Below are 18,042 nucleotides of genomic sequence, written 5' to 3' on the forward strand. Positions count from 1 at the left end.
CATAGCCATGCTGGCTGAATAGGCCATGTAGCCTGCCTTGATAGGGAGGAATAGTGACAACATAGCCATGCTGGCTGAATAGGCCATGTAGCCTGCCTTGATAGGGAGGAATAGTGACAACATAGCCATGCTGGCTGAATAGGCCATGTAGCCTGCCTTGATAGGGAGGAATAGTGACAACATAGCCATGCTGGCTGAATAGGCCATGTAGCCTGCCTTGATAGGGAGGAATAGTGACAACATAGCCGTGCTGGCTGAATAGGCCATGTAGCCTGCCTTGATAGGGAGGAATAGTGACAACATAGCCGTGCTGGCTGAATAGGCCATGTAGCCTGCCTTGATAGGGAGGAATAGTGACAACATAGCCGTGCTGGCTGAATAGGCCATGTAGCCTGCCTTGATAGGGAGGAATAGTGACAACATAGCCGTGCTGGCTGAATAGGCCATGTAGCCTGCCTTGATAGGGAGGAATAGTGACAACATAGCCGTGCTGGCTGAATAGGCCATGTAGCCTGCCTTGATAGGGAGGAATAGTGACAACATAGCCGTGCTGGCTGAATAGGCCATGTAGCCTGCCTTGATAGGGAGGAATAGTGACAACATAGCCGTGCTGGCTGAATAGGCCATGTAGCCTGCCTTGATAGGGAGGAATAGTGACAACATAGCCGTGCTGGCTGAATAGGCCATGTAGCCTGCCTTGATAGGGAGGAATAGTGACAACATAGCCGTGCTGGCTGAATAGGCCATGTAGCCTGCCTTGATAGGGAGGAATAGTGACAACATAGCCGTGCTGGCTGAATAGGCCATGTAGCCTGCCTTGATAGGGAGGAATAGTGACAACATAGCCATGCTGGCTGAATAGGCCATGTAGCCTGCCTTGATAGGGAGGAATAGTGACAACATAGCCATGCTGGCTGAATAGGCCATGTAGCCTGCCTTGATAGGGAGGAATAGTGACAACATAGCCATGCTGGCTGAATAGGCCATGTAGCCTGCCTTGATAGGGAGGAATAATGACAACATAGCCATGCTGGCTGAATAGGCCATGTAGCCTGCCTTGATAGGGAGGAATAGTGACAACATAGCCATGCTGGCTGAATAGGCCATGTAGCCTGCCTTGATAGGGAGGAATAGTGACAACATAGCCATGCTGGCTGAATAGGCCATGTAGCCTGCCTTGATAGGGAGGAATAGTGACAACATAGCCATGCTGGCTGAATAGGCCATGTAGCCTGCCTTGATAGGGAGGAATAGTGACAACATAGCCATGCTGGCTGAATAGGCCATGTAGCCTGCCTTGATAGGGAGGAATAGTGACAACATAGCCATGCTGGCTGAATAGGCCATGTAGCCTGCCTTGATAGGGAGGAATAGTGACAACATAGCCATGCTGGCTGAATAGGCCATGTAGCCTGCCTTGATAGGGAGGAATAGTGACAACATAGCCATGCTGGCTGAATAGGCCATGTAGTCTGCCTTGATAGGGAGGAATAGTGACAACATAGCCATGCTGGCTGAATAGGCCATGTAGCCTGCCTTGATAGGGAGGAATAGTGACAACATAGCCATGCTGGCTGAATAGGCCATGTAGCCTGCCTTGATAGGGAGGAATAGTGACAACATAGCCATGCTGGCTGAATAGGCCATGTAGCCTGCCTTGATAGGGAGGAATAGTGACAACATAGCCATGCTGGCTGAATAGGCCATGTAGCCTGCCTTGATAGGGAGGAATAGTGACAACATAGCCATGCTGGCTGAATAGGCCATGTAGCCTGCCTTGATAGGGAGGAATAGTGACAACATAGCCATGCTGGCTGAATAGGCCATGTAGCATGCCTTGATAGGGAGGAATAGTGACAACATAGCCATGCTGGCTGAATAGGCCATGTAGCATGCCTTGATAGGGAGGAATAGTGACAACATAGCCATGCTGGCTGAATAGGCCATGTAGCCTGCCTTGATAGGGAGGAATAGTGACAACATAGCCATGCTGGCTGAATAGGCCATGTAGCCTGCCTTGATAGGGAGGAATAGTGACAACATAGCCATGCTGGCTGAATAGGCCATGTAGCCTGCCTTGATAGGGAGGAATAGTGACAACATAGCCATGCTGGCTGAATAGGCCATGTAGCCTGCCTTGATAGGGAGGAATAGTGACAACATAGCCATGCTGGCTGAATAGGCCATGTAGCCTGCCTTGATAGGGAGGAATAGTGACAACATAGCCATGCTGGCTGAATAGGCCATGTAGCCTGCCTTGATAGGGAGGAATAGTGACAACATAGCCATGCTGGCTGAATAGGCCATGTAGCCTGCCTTGATAGGGAGGAATAGTGACAACATAGCCATGCTGGCTGAATAGGCCATGTAGCCTGCCTTGATAGGGAGGAATAGTGACAACATAGCCATGCTGGCTGAATAGGCCATGTAGCCTGCCTTGATAGGGAGGAATAGTGACAACATAGCCATGCTGGCTGAATAGGCCATGTAGCCTGCCTTGATAGGGAGGAATAGTGACAACATAGCCATGCTGGCTGAATAGGCCATGTAGCCTGCCTTGATAGGGAGGAATAGTGACAACATAGCCATGCTGGCTGAATAGGCCATGTAGCCTGCCTTGATAGGGAGGAATAGTGACAACATAGCCATGCTGGCTGAATAGGCCATGTAGCCTGCCTTGATAGGGAGGAATAGGAGCCACCTTGGTATTGTTTGGTGTAAGAACAGGAGTGATGAAGCAATAATGAGAGGATTCCCGACATTGTAATAACAAGATAAACATCTAAACAAAACAATTGTAATGTGAACTATCAAAAGGCAGGTTTCTATACCTTTATCTAATAGGAGCATTTTGAAATCTCTTAGAAGAGGAAAACAGGAACTATGCCTCCAACAGTAAAACAAAACTATACATTCTAGAGATTCTCTGGTATGCTATCAATGTTCTGTAATGGAAGGGGATTCCATGTGCGTTAGTTTGCATTGTTCACAGACATCTGAAAGAACTGTTAACAACATCCAACTTTGTTAAATCTGAGCACTGAGTGGTTCGAGTCCATATGAATTACAGTATCTACCTATAACCATATAAACTACAGTATCTACCTATAACCATATACACTACAGTATCTATCTATGACCATATGAACTACAGTATCTACCTATAACCATATACACTACAGTATCTATCTATGACCATATGAACTGTCACGTTCGTTGTATGGTGGAATAGAGGTGGACCAAGGCGCAGCGTGAAGTGAATGCATTCTTCTCTATTTATTTAACGAAAACGAAGAACAACTAAACTAAACAAAACAAACGTGAAGCTATATACGAAACAGTGCAGACACAAGCAACTATCACATAGACAATAACCCACAACCCACAATACAAAACAGGCTACCTAAATATGGTTCCCAATCAGAGACAACGCAAAACACCTGTCTCTGATTGAGAACCATATCAGGCCAAACAGAGAAATAGAAAACATAGAAATACAAACATAGACAGCCCACCCCAACTCACGCCCTGACCAACTAAATAAAGACAAAACAAAGGAAATAGGTCAGAAACGTGACAGTACCCCCCCCAAGGTGCGGACTCCGGCCGCAAAACCTGAACCTATAGGGGAGGGTCTGGGTGTGCGTCTGTCCGCGGTGGCGGCTCTGGCGCTGGACGTGGCCCCCACTCCACCATAGTCAATACCCGCTTCCGTGGCCTCCTAGGAACGGCGACCCTCCTAAATGGCCCCACTGGACATTTTAATTATTTATACATTTATCCATTCAAATTACTACTGAGGGGCAGCTCCGGACTGAGGGGCAACTCCGGACTGAGGGGCAACTCCGGACCGAGGGGCAGCTCAGGACCGAGGGGCAGCTCAGGACCGAGGGGCAGCTCAGGACCGAGGGGTAGCTCAGGACCGAGGGGTAGCTCCGGACTGAAGGGCAGCTCCGGACTGAAGGGCAGCTCATGACTGAAGGGCAGCTCATGACTGAAGGGCAGCTCATGACTGAAGGGCAGCTCATGACTGAGGGGTAGCTCATGACTGAAGGGCAGCTCCGGACTGAAGGGCAGCTCCGGACTGAAGGGCAGCTCCGGACTGAAGGGCAGCTCCTGACTGAAAGGCGGCTCCTGACTGGCGGGCGGCTCTGGCGGCTCCTGACTGGCGGGCGGCTCTGGCGGCTCCTGACTGGCGGGCGGCTCTGGCGGCTCCTGACTGACGGACGGCTCAGGCGGCGCTGGACAGACGGGCAGCTCAGGCGGCGCTGGGCAGACGGGCAGCTCAGGCGGCGCTGGGCAGACGGGCAGCTCAGGCGGCGCTGGACAGACGGAAGACTCTGGCCTGCTGAGGCGCACAGTAGGCCTGGTGCATGGTGCCGGCACTGGTGGTACCAGGCTGGGAACACGCACCACTGGGCGAGTGCGGGGAGCAGGAACAGGGCGTACAGGGCTCTGGAGACGCACAGGAGGCTTGGTGAGTGGTGCCGGAACTGGTGGTACCGGACTGGGGACACGCACCACTGGGCGAGTGCGGGGAGGAGGAACAGGGCTTACAGGGCTCTGGAGACGCACAGGAAGCCTGGTGCGTGGTGTTGGCACTGGTGGTACTGGGCTGGTGCGAGGGGCTCCCACAGGCGGACTGGTGCGTGGAGAAGGCACCGGATAGACCGGACCGTGGAGGCGCACTACAGGTCTCGAGCACCGAGCCTGCCCAACCCTACTTGGCTGAATACTCCCCGTGGCCATGGGCTATGTACACGTATGGGAGACACCATACGTAGGGCTGGAGCCATGTACCCCGGCCCAAGGAGACGCACTGGTGACCAGATGCGTAGAGCCGGTTTCATGGCACCTGGCTCGATGCCCACCCTAGCCCGGCCGATACGAGGTGCTGGAATGTACCGCACCGGGCTATGCACACGCACCGGGGACACCGTGCGCATCTCTGCATAACACGGTGCCTGCCCGGTCGCTCTCTCTCCACGGTAAGCACGGGGAGTTGGCTCAGGTCTCCTACCTGGCTTAACACCACTCCCCGTGTGCCGCCCCAAGAAATTTTTGGGGCTGCCTCTCTGGCTTCCAGCCGCGCTTTCGTGCAGCCTCCTCATACCACCGCCTCTCCGCTTTCGCTGCCTCCAGCTCAGCTTTGGGGCGGCGATACTCACCAGCCTGTGCCCAGGGTCCCTTGCCGTCCAGTATTTCCTCCCAAGTCCATCTCTCCAGATAACGCTGGTTCTCCTGCTGCTGTTGCCTGTTACCACGCTGCTTGGTCCTTGTTTGGTGGGTTATTCTGTCACGTTCGTTGTATGGTGGAAGAGTGAAGTGAATGCATTCTTCTCTATTTATTTAACGAAAACGAAGAACACTTAAACAAACTAAACAAAACAACAAAACGAACGTGAAGCTATATACGAAACAGTGCAGACACAAGCAACTATCACATAGACAATAACCCACAACCCACAATACAAAACAGAATACCTAAATATGGTTCCCAATCAGAGACAACGCAAAACACCTGTCTCTGATTGAGAACCATATCAGGCCAAACAGAGAAATAGAAAACATAGAAATACAAACATAGACTGCCCACCCCAACTCACGCCCTGACCAACTAAATAAAGACAAAACAAAGGAAATAAGGTCAGAAACGTGACATGAACTACAGTATCTATCTATGACCATATGAACTACAGAATCTACCTATGACCATATGAACTAAAGTATCTATCTATGACCATATGAACTACAGTATCTACCTATGACCATATGAACTACAGTATCTACCTATGGGTCTGTCTACCTGTCTACCTCTCTACAGTATCTACCTATGGGTCTGTCTACCTCTCTACAGTATCTACCTATGGGTCTGTCTACCTCTCTACAGTATCTAACTGTGGGTCTGTCTACCTGTCTACCTCTCTACAGTATCTACCTATGGGTCTGTCTACCTGTCTACCTCTCTACAGTATCTAACTGTGGGTCTGTCTACCTCTCTACAGTATCTACCTATGGGTCTGTCTACCTGTCTACCTCTCTACAGTATCTAACTGTGGGTCTGTCTACCTGTCTACCTCTCTACAGTATCTACCTATGGGTCTGTCTACCTGTCTACAGTATCTACCTGTGGGTCTGTCTACCTGTCTACAGTATCTAACTGTGGGTCTGTGTCCACCTGTCTACCTGTAACATATCTTATCTCATCAGTAGAGATCACACAAAGGCTGGGAACATTGTAATATCAGATATTAGTTGGCCATTGTCTAAATTCATCCCACTGCAGAATGTAGAGACAAAGAGGGAAAGTGGTGTGTTTTTGGTTTTAATTACTGACCGGCAGTGTTTTTACAGCAACGATGGTGGGCGAGGGCTCAACTCTGACACACCAGCACAGGAATGTTTATTTGCTGCAGTTTAGGAGCAATGGTGGCTTACAGGAAATCTGACACATTCCTGTGTCCCTCTCTCTATCACACACACACACGTGAGTGTGCACATAGACACACACACACATACACGCATTGACACACACACACACACACACACACACACACACACACACACACACACACACACACACACACACACACACACACACACACACACACACACACACACACACACACACACAACCACCCGACTCTTCTTGCTCCTCTTCATGTTCATTAACACACACCTAAACACCCAATAAACGTTGCATCTCAGACATTAGACATTTCTACCATCGTCATTATCCAACATAGCCAGGAGGACAACACCATGAACCCAGGCGGGCCAGGTCATGTGACATGATACTGTGACTGACTTCCCTAGAAGACGCTAGCACAGGAATGATTCAGTGAGAGACACTTGATGTATCATATCATTGAAGTGTTTCCCCTAGGATTTTTTTCACAAGTGGTGGCAAGACTGTTCTATGAGCGGCTGCGAATTTGATGGCAAGCAACTTTTTTATCAGTTAGTCAAAGTTCTCTGGAGCCATTTCTTCGTTCCCTCCCTGAGTCTGGCAGCCGGACCATGTAAAGAAGACATTTCTTCTTTCCCTCCCAGAGTCTGGCAGCCGGACCCTGTAAAGAAGACATGTCTTCTTTCCCTCCCAGAGTCTGGCAGCCGGCCCCTGTAAAGAAGACATTTCTTCTTTCCCTCCCAGAGTCTGGCAGCCGGCCCCTGTAAAGAAGACATTTCTTCTTTCCCTCCCAGAGTCTGGCAGCCGGCCCCTGTAAAGAAGACATTTCTTCGTTCCCTCCCAGAGTCTGGTAGCCGGCCCCTGTAAAGAAAACATTTCTTCTTTCACTCCCAGAGTCTGGCAGCCGGCCCCTGTAAAGAAGACATTTCTTCGTTCCCTCCCAGAGTCTGGCAGCCGGCCCTGTAAAGAAAACATTTCTTCTTTCACTCCCAGAGTCTGGCAGCCGGCCCCTGTAAAGAAGACATTTCTTCGTTCCCTCCCAGAGTCTGGCAGCCGGCCCTGTAAAGAAGACATTTCTTCTTTCCCTCCCAGAGTCTGGCAGCCGGCCCTGTAAAGAAGACATTTCTTCTTTCCCTCCCAGAGTCTGGTAGCCGGCCCCTGTAAAGAAGACATTTCTTCGTTCCCTCCCAGAGTCTGGCAGCCGGCCCTGTAAAGAAGACATTTCTTCTTTCCCTCCCAGAGTCTGGCAGCCGGCCCTGTAAAGAAGACATTTCTTCTTTCCCTCCCAGAGTCTGGCAGCCGGCCCTGTAAAGAAGACATTTCTTCTTTCCCTCCCAGAGTCTAGCAGCCGGCCCTGTAAAGAAGACATTTCTTCGTTCCCTCCCAGAGTCTGGTAGCCGGCCCCTGTAAAGAAGACATTTCTTCTTTCCCTCCCAGAGTCTGGCAGCCGGCCCTGTAAAGAAGACATTTCTTCTTTCCCTCCCAGAGTCTGGCAGCCGGCCCTGTAAAGAAGACATTTCTTCTTTCCCTCCCAGAGTCTGGTAGCCGGCCCCTGTAAAGAAGACATTTCTTCGTTCCCTCCCAGAGTCTGGCAGCCGGCCCTGTAAAGAAGACATTTCTTCTTTCCCTCCCAGAGTCTGGCAGCCGGCCCTGTAAAGAAGACATTTCTTCTTTCCCTCCCAGAGTCTGGCAGCCGGCCCTGTAAAGAAGACATTTCTTCTTTCCCTCCCAGAGTCTAGCAGCCGGCCCTGTAAAGAAGACATTTCTTCGTTCCCTCCCAGAGTCTGGTAGCCGGCCCCTGTAAAGAAGACATTTCTTCTTTCCCTCCCAGAGTCTGGCAGCCGGCCCTGTAAAGAAGACATTTCTTCTTTCCCTCCCAGAGTCTGGCAGCCGGCCCTGTAAAGAAGACATTTCTTCTTTCCCTCCCAGAGTCTGGTAGCCGGCCCCTGTAAAGAAGACATTTCTTCGTTCCCTCCCAGAGTCTGGCAGCCGGCCCTGTAAAGAAGACATTTCTTCGTTCCCTCCCAGAGTCTGGCAGCCGGCCCTGTAAAGAAGACATTTCTTCTTTCCCTCCCAGAGTCTGGCAGCCGGACCCTGTAAAGAAGACATGTCTTCTTTCCCTCCCAGAGTCTGGCAGCCGGCCCCTGTAAAGAAGACATTTCTTCTTTCCCTCCCAGAGTCTGGTAGCCGGCCCCTGTAAAGAAAACATTTCTTCTTTCACTCCCAGAGTCTGGCAGCCGGCCCCTGTAAAGAAGACATTTCTTCGTTCCCTCCCAGAGTCTGGCAGCCGGCCCTGTAAAGAAAACATTTCTTCTTTCACTCCCAGAGTCTGGCAGCCGGCCCCTGTAAAGAAGACATTTCTTCTTTCCCTCCCAGAGTCTGGCAGCCGGCCCTGTAAAGAAGACATTTCTTCTTTCCCTCCCAGAGTCTGGCAGCCGGCCCTGTAAAGAAGACATTTCTTCTTTCCCTCCCAGAGTCTGGCAGCCGGCCCTGTAAAGAAGACATTTCTTCTTTCCCTCCCAGAGTCTGGCAGCCGGCCCTGTAAAGAAGACATTTCTTCTTTCCCTCCCAGAGTCTAGCAGCCGGCCCTGTAAAGAAGACATTTCTTCGTTCCCTCCCAGAGTCTGGTAGCCGGCCCCTGTAAAGAAGACATTTCTTCTTTCCCTCCCAGAGTCTGGCAGCCGGCCCTGTAAAGAAGACATTTCTTCTTTCCCTCCCAGAGTCTGGTAGCCGGCCCCTGTAAAGAAGACATTTCTTCTTTCCCTCCCAGAGTCTGGCAGCCGGCCCTGTAAAGAAGACATTTCTTCTTTCCCTCCCAGAGTCTGGCAGCCGGCCCTGTAAAGAAGACATTTCTTCTTTCCCTCCCAGAGTCTGGTAGCCGGCCCCTGTAAAGAAGACATTTCTTCGTTCCCTCCCAGAGTCTGGCAGCCGGCCCTGTAAAGAAGACATTTCTTCTTTCCCTCCCAGAGTCTGGCAGCCGGCCCTGTAAAGAAGACATTTCTTCTTTCCCTCCCAGAGTCTGGCAGCCGGCCCTGTAAAGAAGACATTTCTTCTTTCCCTCCCAGAGTCTGGCAGCCGGCCCTGTAAAGAAGACATTTCTTCTTTCCCTCCCAGAGTCTGGCAGCCGGCCCTGTAAAGAAGACATTTCTTCTTTCCCTCCCAGAGTCTAGCAGCCGGCCCTGTAAAGAAGACATTTCTTCGTTCCCTCCCAGAGTCTGGTAGCCGGCCCCTGTAAAGAAGACATTTCTTCTTTCCCTCCCAGAGTCTGGCAGCCGGCCCTGTAAAGAAGACATTTCTTCTTTCCCTCCCAGAGTCTGGCAGCCGGCCCTGTAAAGAAGACATTTCTTCTTTCCCTCCCAGAGTCTGGCAGCCGGCCCTGTAAAGAAGACATTTCTTCTTTCCCTCCCAGAGTCTGGCAGCCGGCCCTGTAAAGAAGACATTTCTTCTTTCCTTCCCAGAGTCTGGCAGCCGGCCCTGTAAAGAAGACATTTCTTTTGGCACTGGGTTTTTAACGGCAGTGATACAGGGAACAGCCAACCACAGGAGCCACACATCATCCAGTCTGCATGCATGCTGAGAACTGCTGCTAACGGGCCCTCTCCGATACACACTCACATACAAACAAAAGCACACACACACACACACACACACACACACACACACACACACACACACACACACACACACACACACACACACACACACACACACACACACACACACACAGAAGGAATGTGTACACACACACACAGAAGGAACATGTACACACACACACACACACACACACAGAAGGAACGTGTACACACACACACACACACACAGAAGGAATGTGTAAACACACACACACACAGAAGGAACATGTACACACACACACACACAGAAGGAACGTGTACACACACACACACAGAAGGAACGTGTAAACACACACACACGCACACAGAAGGAACGTGTAAACACACACACACACACACACACACACACACACACACACACAGAAGGAATGTGTAAACACACACACACACACACAGAAGGAACGTGTAAACACACACACACAGAAGGAACGTGTAAACACACACACACACACACACAGAAGGAACGTGTAAACACACACACACACACAGAAGGAACGTGTAAACACACACACACTCACACAGAAGGAACGTGTAAACACACACAGAAGGAACGTGTAAACACACACACACACAGAAGGAACGTGTAAACACACACACACACACACACAGAAGGAACGTGTAAACACACACACACAAAAGGAACGTGTAAACACACACACACAGAAGGAACGTGTAAACACACACACACACACAGAAGGAACGTGTAAACACACACACACTCACACAGAAGGAACGTGTAAACACACACAGAAGGAACGTGTAAACACACACACACACAGAAGGAACGTGTAAACACACACACACACACACACAAAAGGAACGTGTAAACACACACACACAGAAGGAACGTGTAAATACACACACACAGAAGGAACGTGTAAACACACACACACACAGAAGGAATGTGTACACACACACACAGAAGGAACGTGTACACACACACACAGAAGGAACGTGTAAACACACACACACAGAAGGAACGTGTAAACACACACACACAGAAGGAACATGTACACACACACACAGAAGGAACGTGTACACACACACAGACACTGGATCTGGTGGCCCTAGCCTTTTCTCACTGCTTTGCTCACCCAACTCTGTAATCGCTTCCAGAGGCAGAATTGTCCTGACTTAGACTGTCAGCCAATCAGGTGACGTCCCAAAAGGCACCCTATTCCCTACATTGTGCACTATTTTCGACCAGGGCTCTGTAGGCCCTGTAGTCTCTGGTCGAAAGTAGTGCACGATGTAGAGAATAGGGTGCAATTTGGGACGTCACCTATGGCTTGCACCCTCCAAATCTGTCCTCTCTCTTCCACCAACTTTATCAGGATAACAGTCAAGTTACTTGTATGTTATTGATGATAGCCAACTGAGCCCAGTAATAGTGTGATATGTCATCATTGCAATGGCCTGCCTAGCCCTAGGTCTAACTAGTCCTGGCCTTAGTGTGAAGCTGTCTCAAATTTAAATCCTTTAAAAAACAGTTAAAAACAGTATAAAATTGTAGCCAAAGCAATTCCCATGTAAAACGCTATTCCCCCCCTAGGTCATCTGACCAGTAACCCTCCACCTCCATGTGAATCAGAATAAGAATCAATTTATTCGCCAAGAACATTTACACTTACAAAGAATTTGACTAAGTGAATAGTGCTGCCAGCAAAAGACAAATGTGCAGATAGAGTATAGACAAAGGGATTTAGAGTCTCTAGAAGTGTCTTTGCCTTTGTGCAAAACGAGTAAGAATCATCACCAGACACACAACACATGAAATTAGCACATAAACAGGCCTAATATCATCCATACGCACAAAAAGCTTATTTATCTCAAACTTTGTGCACAAATTTTCATCCCTGTTAGTGAGCATTTTATCCTTTGTCAAGATAACCTATCCACCTGACAGGCCACTAAAATGTGCTGTTTTTTCACACAGTACAATGCCACAGTTGTCTAAAGTTTTTGGTGAGCGTGCAATTTGCATGATTACTGCAGGATTGTCCACCAGAGCTGTTGCCAGAGAATTGAATGTTCATTTCTCTACCCTAAGCCATTTTAGAGAATTTGGCAATACGTCCAACCAGCCTCACAACCGCAGACCATGTGTACGGCGTTGTGTGGGCAATTGGTTTGCTGATGTCAATGTTGTGAACAGAGTGCCCCGTGGTGGCAGTGAGGTTATGGTATGGGCAGGTATAAGCTACGGACAACGAACACAATTGCATTTTAATGCACAGCTCCATGTCGCAAGGATCTGTACAAAATTCCTTGAAGCTGAAAATGTCCCAGTTCTTCTGGCCTGCATACTCACCAGACATGTCACCCATTGAGCATGTTTGGGATGCTCTGGATCGACGTGTACGACAGCGTGTTCCAGTTCCCGCCAATATCGAGCAACTTCGCACAGCCATTGAAGAGGAGTGGGACAACATTCCACAGGCCACAATCAACAGCCTGGTCAACTATATGCAAAGGAGATCTGTCTCGCTGCATGAGGCAAATGGTGGTCACACCAGATACTGACTAATTTTCTGATCCACGCTCCTACCTTCTTTTTAAGGTATCTGTGACCAGCATTAAGGTATCTGTGCATATATGTATTCCCAGTCATGTGAAATCCATAGATTAGGACGTAATTAATGCATTTCATTTGACTGATTTCCTTATATGAACTGTAACTCAGTAAAATCTTAAAAATTGTTGCATGTTGCGTGTATATTTTTGTTCAGTATATAAAAGAACAGCTGTACAAACTTGATCTCATAAACGGGTCAATAGTGACATCAAGTGGACGTCTACACAAAACGCACATTGGGTTTGCACATGCGCATTGATCTCCTGTCAGACGGAAGACATGAATTCTCCTCCCATTTCCGGCTGGTTCTCTTTCCACCCTTACGTGACACGATGGTAAGCGCTTCTCTGATTCTTCTACAGGCCCATTCTGTTGAAATGAAATAAACACACGAAAATACACCACTGGATTGGTCGTTTATGTATAGAAAAAAGTAATATGTAATACATTTTTCAGATGTAGTGTTTAAAATGTTTTTTCTAGCTAGGAATGATGTCAAATATGGTTAGCTAGTTAGCCGCATGCTGCCACAACAGGCACGCGCTTGATTTGTGTCGCTGTTCAACCGGGGTCGTCTATAGTAATGCTTTGATATAAATTGTCAACCAGGTGATCGGCGCCAAACTGCATATTCAAGCAGAATAATAATCGGTTAGTCTGTCGACACAGTTGGTTGGATAACTAGTTAACAGATCAACAGCAATAATAGATTGACGTTGGTTGGCTAGCTAGTAGTAGTTTAGCTTGGAAACTAACTAAGTTAACACATTCATGTTATCTAGGCGCAAACACTTTTGGTGTTTTCATTATCAGAATGATGTGGCACAGATGAATAGGGGAAATCGATTATATAAATACATTGCGTTGAATTTGTATTACCTGATCAGTTCAGGAACGTTGTAAGCCAGGTCCCGAGACTTGGCTTGTTGCTGGCTGTCACATTGGTTTTATAGTGTTAAATCTAACTGGCTCCATCTCAGTGCTAGAGGCGTCACTACAGACCCTGGTTCGATACCGGGCTGTATCACAACCGGCCGTGATTGGGAGTCCCATAGGGCGGCGCACAATTGGCTCAGCGTCGCCCGGATGGGCAGTCATTGTAAATAAGAATTTGGTCTTAATTGACTTGAATAGTTAAATAAAGGTTAAGTAAATAACTGATATCTTCTCCCCAGACTAAGAAGAGAAGGAACAATGGCCGTGCCAAGAAGGGACGTGGACATGTTCAGCCCATCCGCTGCACCAACTGTGCCCGGTGTGTTCCCAAGGACAAGGCCATCAAGAAGTTTGTCATCAGAAACATTGTGGAGGCTGCTGCGGTGAGGGACATCACAGAGGCCAGTGTGTTCGATGGTAAGGAGCTGCTGAATGTCAATAAAAACACTTACAAAATATTGATGTATCCAGTATAAGGATGGTGTAATGTCAGTCTCTTCAGAGTCTGAAATCGGGTTTTTGGAAGGCACATTTCATTTCACTTTTTTTTAATTTTTATTACATCTGTCGCTTTGGGAAGATTTTACTGGATGAAATGTGAAAGTATCATGAGCTCTGATGCATAAAAATACCCTTTTCCCTGTACACATGTTATGGCTGGATTGAATGCCTCTGTGACCTAGACTACAATGGCTTAATGGCTACTGTAGTATCAATATTCTGGCCTAACTGTGAGGGGCCATTGATCTAACCCTGCCTTTATTGTTATCTGCCCTCTCCAGCTTACGTGCTGCCCAAACTGTATGTGAAGCTGCACTACTGTGTGAGCTGTGCCATCCACAGCAAGGTGGTGAGGAATCGCTCCACCGAGGCCAGGAAGGACCGTACACCACCACCCCGCTTCAGGCCCAGTGTAAGTTATAGCACTGTGTACTTGGCGATGCCTTTTAACTCCTAGTGAAGTTAATCGTCCCAATAATGCTCGTCCCTTTACTCAATGTGATTGCATAGATTCTGGAAGAGCGTGTTGGGTGGGCTTTCAATCCAAAACCATGTAGTCTAAGAATGTCAAGTTAATTTGACATTGGCTAGTCAATTCGCAAAATCAACTTATTGATTACAAACCTGAATGCATGATCTGAATCTATTTAAATGAACCTAGTCTGAATCCCGAAGCTCCTATAAGGACAGGAAGTTAAGGGAAAGTAGATTAAAATCATGTTCTGAATATTTAACTAAATGTGTTTTTTCTCCCTTCTAGGGAGGTGCCCCAAGACCTCCTCCAAAGCCCATGGGTTAATGTCATTGACCATCGTAGGGATCACTATCATTTTTATGTCAACAAATAAAAGTGATTTAACTATGTCAGAAGTGTTACATTTGTATACCGACTTGGTAGAGGAGCCATATCAATATCTGCTTTATATTGAATGTCACATTAATGAGAACAAAATGTCCAATCAGAACATTACATGTATTTTTATTGGACATGTGTTACTTGAACAGAGTTAGGTTGCACACCATAAAAGCACTTGATACCAAAAGTAACTTATTTCAAAGAATGAGGCAGTTTCGTGTCTCTTATCTTGAGGTAAATAGTTTTTTCTTTGTCATGTTACATTTCTTCTCACAAAATATTTCTACAACATTGCAATTAAATTAAAGCCTAACTATGACAGGAACAACTATCCTTGAGGTTACTAACCTGCTGCTTGAAGATACTTCACAGTTCATACAGAATTAATTTGTCATCACACAATTTTTACATTTTAATAATTTAGCAAACTCTTATCCAGAGCAACTTACATGCGCAATTAGGGTTAAGTGTCTTGCTCAAGTGCACATTGGCAAATTTTTTTCCCTTAAATACTGGACCAAAGCGCTTAATTAACTGCTAGGCTACCTGCCACTGGAAAGGATAAATAAGAATCTGATAATTACAGTTTCTCACTCATATATCATAGAATTATCCTATGTACATCAAGTGCATTCATAGTACAATAGATATTAAGATATTAATTTGTTCACATGAGGATGCAAACAGACAACATTTCACATAAAATACTGAATTTGGTCTCAAACATTGTTCACCAGTCCCCACACTGCGACGGGAAACAAATACATTTAGAGGTTTTTGGTTGCTTTAAAATCACAGGAGGTAACCTTTCTGGACCAATGGGTTGCTTGTGCTGTGGCTGGACAAGATTTGGGATATAGCTGAAGCTGACCACATCTACCAAGGCTATGCTAAATGTGTCACACTACAACATATAGATATTCACATAACTATACAAAAGTGATAAACTTCATAAAAAATAGTCTTTGATAGGCTGAAATATATTAAGTAATTTTCTCAGTGTCCATTTGTGCAACTGGAGTCAACCCATCAAGACGTTGTCCTTGTTTCCTGAACCTTTCAGTGCGAAATTACACAATTCTGTTGATGTTCACATCTGAGTCTCCTCTAAATTAGGATGGAGATAACCTTAGTCACAATGGTTAGGGCCCTGGGTTTTGGTTAATCATGTCACATGACCTGGATTTTAACCTTTATTTTAAGCCTTTTCCAGAAATTAGAATTAGATGACAATTGTCTGAGGACAGTGCTGGACCATCTGACATAAAAGAAAAGGGACAGTTTGATGAAAAAGCTTTAAATAAAGGTCATGTGACATGATTAACCAAACAAGGACCTAACAATGGTCAATTCAGCACCAATTTGAAGTGGAGAGGGACAGACCAATTAGAGGACCCAGTTCTGTAGATGGCCCCTTTTCATAAATAAAACCCTGAAAAAAATCTACTGTTCATCTGGTGTGAAGAGCATTCTTCCTACACAAAGTCGTTATATTTTTAAAGCATTGCATTGTCATTTATCAGTGCAATCTCAGGAGGAAAAATAGATGAACATATCAAGAAGATTTCAATGACAGTTTTTTTCCATCTTCGTAACATTGTAAAAATCTGAAACTTTCTGTCCAAATACTATGTGGAAATGCTAATCCATGCTTTAGTCACTTGCAGATTAGACTACTGCAATGCTCTACTCTCCACCCGGATAAAGCACTAAATAAACTTCAGTTTGTGCTAAACACGGCTGCTAGAATCTTGACTAGAATCCCCAAAAATATATCATATTACTCCAGTGCTAGCCTCTCTACACTAGCTTCCTGTTAAGGCTGGGTTGATTTCAATGTTTTACTGCTAACCTACAAAACATTACATGGGCTTGCTCCTATCTATCTTTCCGATTTGGTCCTGCCGTATATACCTACACGTACGTCACAAGACACAGGCCTCCTTATTGACCCTAGAATTCCTAAGCAAACAGCTGGAGGCAGGGCTTTCTCCTATAGAGCTCAATTTTTATGGAATGGTCTGCCTATCCATGTGAGAGACACAGACTTGGTCTCGACCATTAAGTCTTTATTGAAGACTCATCTCTTCAGTAGGTCCTATGATTGAGTGTAGTCTGGCCCAGGGGTCTGAAGGTGAACGGAAAGGCACTGGAGCGACGAACCGCTCCTGCTGTCGCTGCCTGACCGGTTCCCCTCTCTCCACTGGGATTCTCTGACTCTATTATGGGGGCTGAGTCACTGGCTTACTGGTGCTCTTCCATGCCGTCCCTAGGAGGGGTGCGTCACTTGAGTGGGTTGAGTCACTAACGTGATCTTCCTGTCTGGGTTGGCGGCCCCATCGGGTTCGTGCCGTGGGGGAGATCTTCGTGGGCTATACTCAGCCTTGTCTCAGGGTAGTAAGTTGGTGGTTTGAAGATATACCTCTAATGGTGTGGAGGCTGTGCTTAGGCAAAGTGGGTGGGGTTGAACATCTTGGCAATGTACTGTTATAATCTACACCCGGCACAGCCAGAAGAGGACTGGCCACCCCTCAGAACCTGGTTCCTCTCTAAGTTTCTTCCTAGGTTCCTGCCTTTCTAGGGAGTTTTTCCTAGCCACCGTGATTCTACATCTGCATTGCTTGCTGTTTGGGGTTTTAGGCTGGGTTTCTGTACAGCACTTTGTGATGTCGGCTGATGTAAAAAGGGCTTTATAAATACATTTGATTGATTGATTGAATACCCTCTAAAGCTAAAAGTAGTTTTCACGTCACGCTATTATCACATTCAAGCCAATAATCTAGAAGTGTAATCCTCCATTAGATGTAGCACTTCTCGTCTACCTGAACACCTCAGTCGAGTCCTATCCTTCACTGGACATGGGTCAACAGTCTGATCTGCACCAGTATTATAAGGCCCCTATTAGCTTTCTTCTTAATCTCCATGGTTAAAATCTGTAACCATCCACAGTGAAGGATCCACATCACCTAAGGCAGGATATTTCATGTTCATAAATGTCCTTTACACATGATCACATACTCCATCATTACATTAACAGTTGTAAACAATATGCCTTCTCTCAGTCACAGCAAGATCATCCTGGGTTACTTCTATGTAACAGTTAAGGCAATGGGTGTCTCTCTGTGTGTAATCT

The 18,042-nt window shown here is 47.0% G+C and overlaps 1 protein-coding gene across 1 annotated transcript; it reads left to right on the forward strand.

Moving 5' to 3' along the window:
- The first annotated feature begins 12,900 nt into the window (after nucleotides 1-12,900).
- LOC120059116 (40S ribosomal protein S26) lies at nucleotides 12,901-14,917 on the forward strand. The gene is made up of 4 exons (XM_039007926.1): nucleotides 12,901-12,951; nucleotides 13,792-13,969; nucleotides 14,335-14,465; nucleotides 14,814-14,917. Exons 1-4 carry the CDS (start codon nucleotides 12,949-12,951, stop codon nucleotides 14,850-14,852), a joined length of 351 nt encoding a protein of 116 aa, XP_038863854.1. The 5' UTR covers nucleotides 12,901-12,948; the 3' UTR covers nucleotides 14,853-14,917.
- The last annotated feature ends 3,125 nt before the right edge of the window (nucleotides 14,918-18,042 follow it).

Source organism: Salvelinus namaycush, chromosome 14 (assembly GCF_016432855.1).
Source record: "Salvelinus namaycush isolate Seneca chromosome 14, SaNama_1.0, whole genome shotgun sequence".
Taxonomy (NCBI): Eukaryota; Metazoa; Chordata; class Actinopteri; order Salmoniformes; family Salmonidae; genus Salvelinus; species Salvelinus namaycush.

Excerpts from the sequence above, each read along its gene's own strand:
- LOC120059116 (XM_039007926.1), top strand. Across the intron at positions 13,970-14,334 it reads AGAGGCCAGTGTGTTCGATG|CTTACGTGCTGCCCAAACTG; the intron begins GTAAGGAGCTGC and ends TGCCCTCTCCAG. Across the intron at positions 14,466-14,813 it reads CACCCCGCTTCAGGCCCAGT|GGAGGTGCCCCAAGACCTCC; the intron begins GTAAGTTATAGC and ends TCTCCCTTCTAG.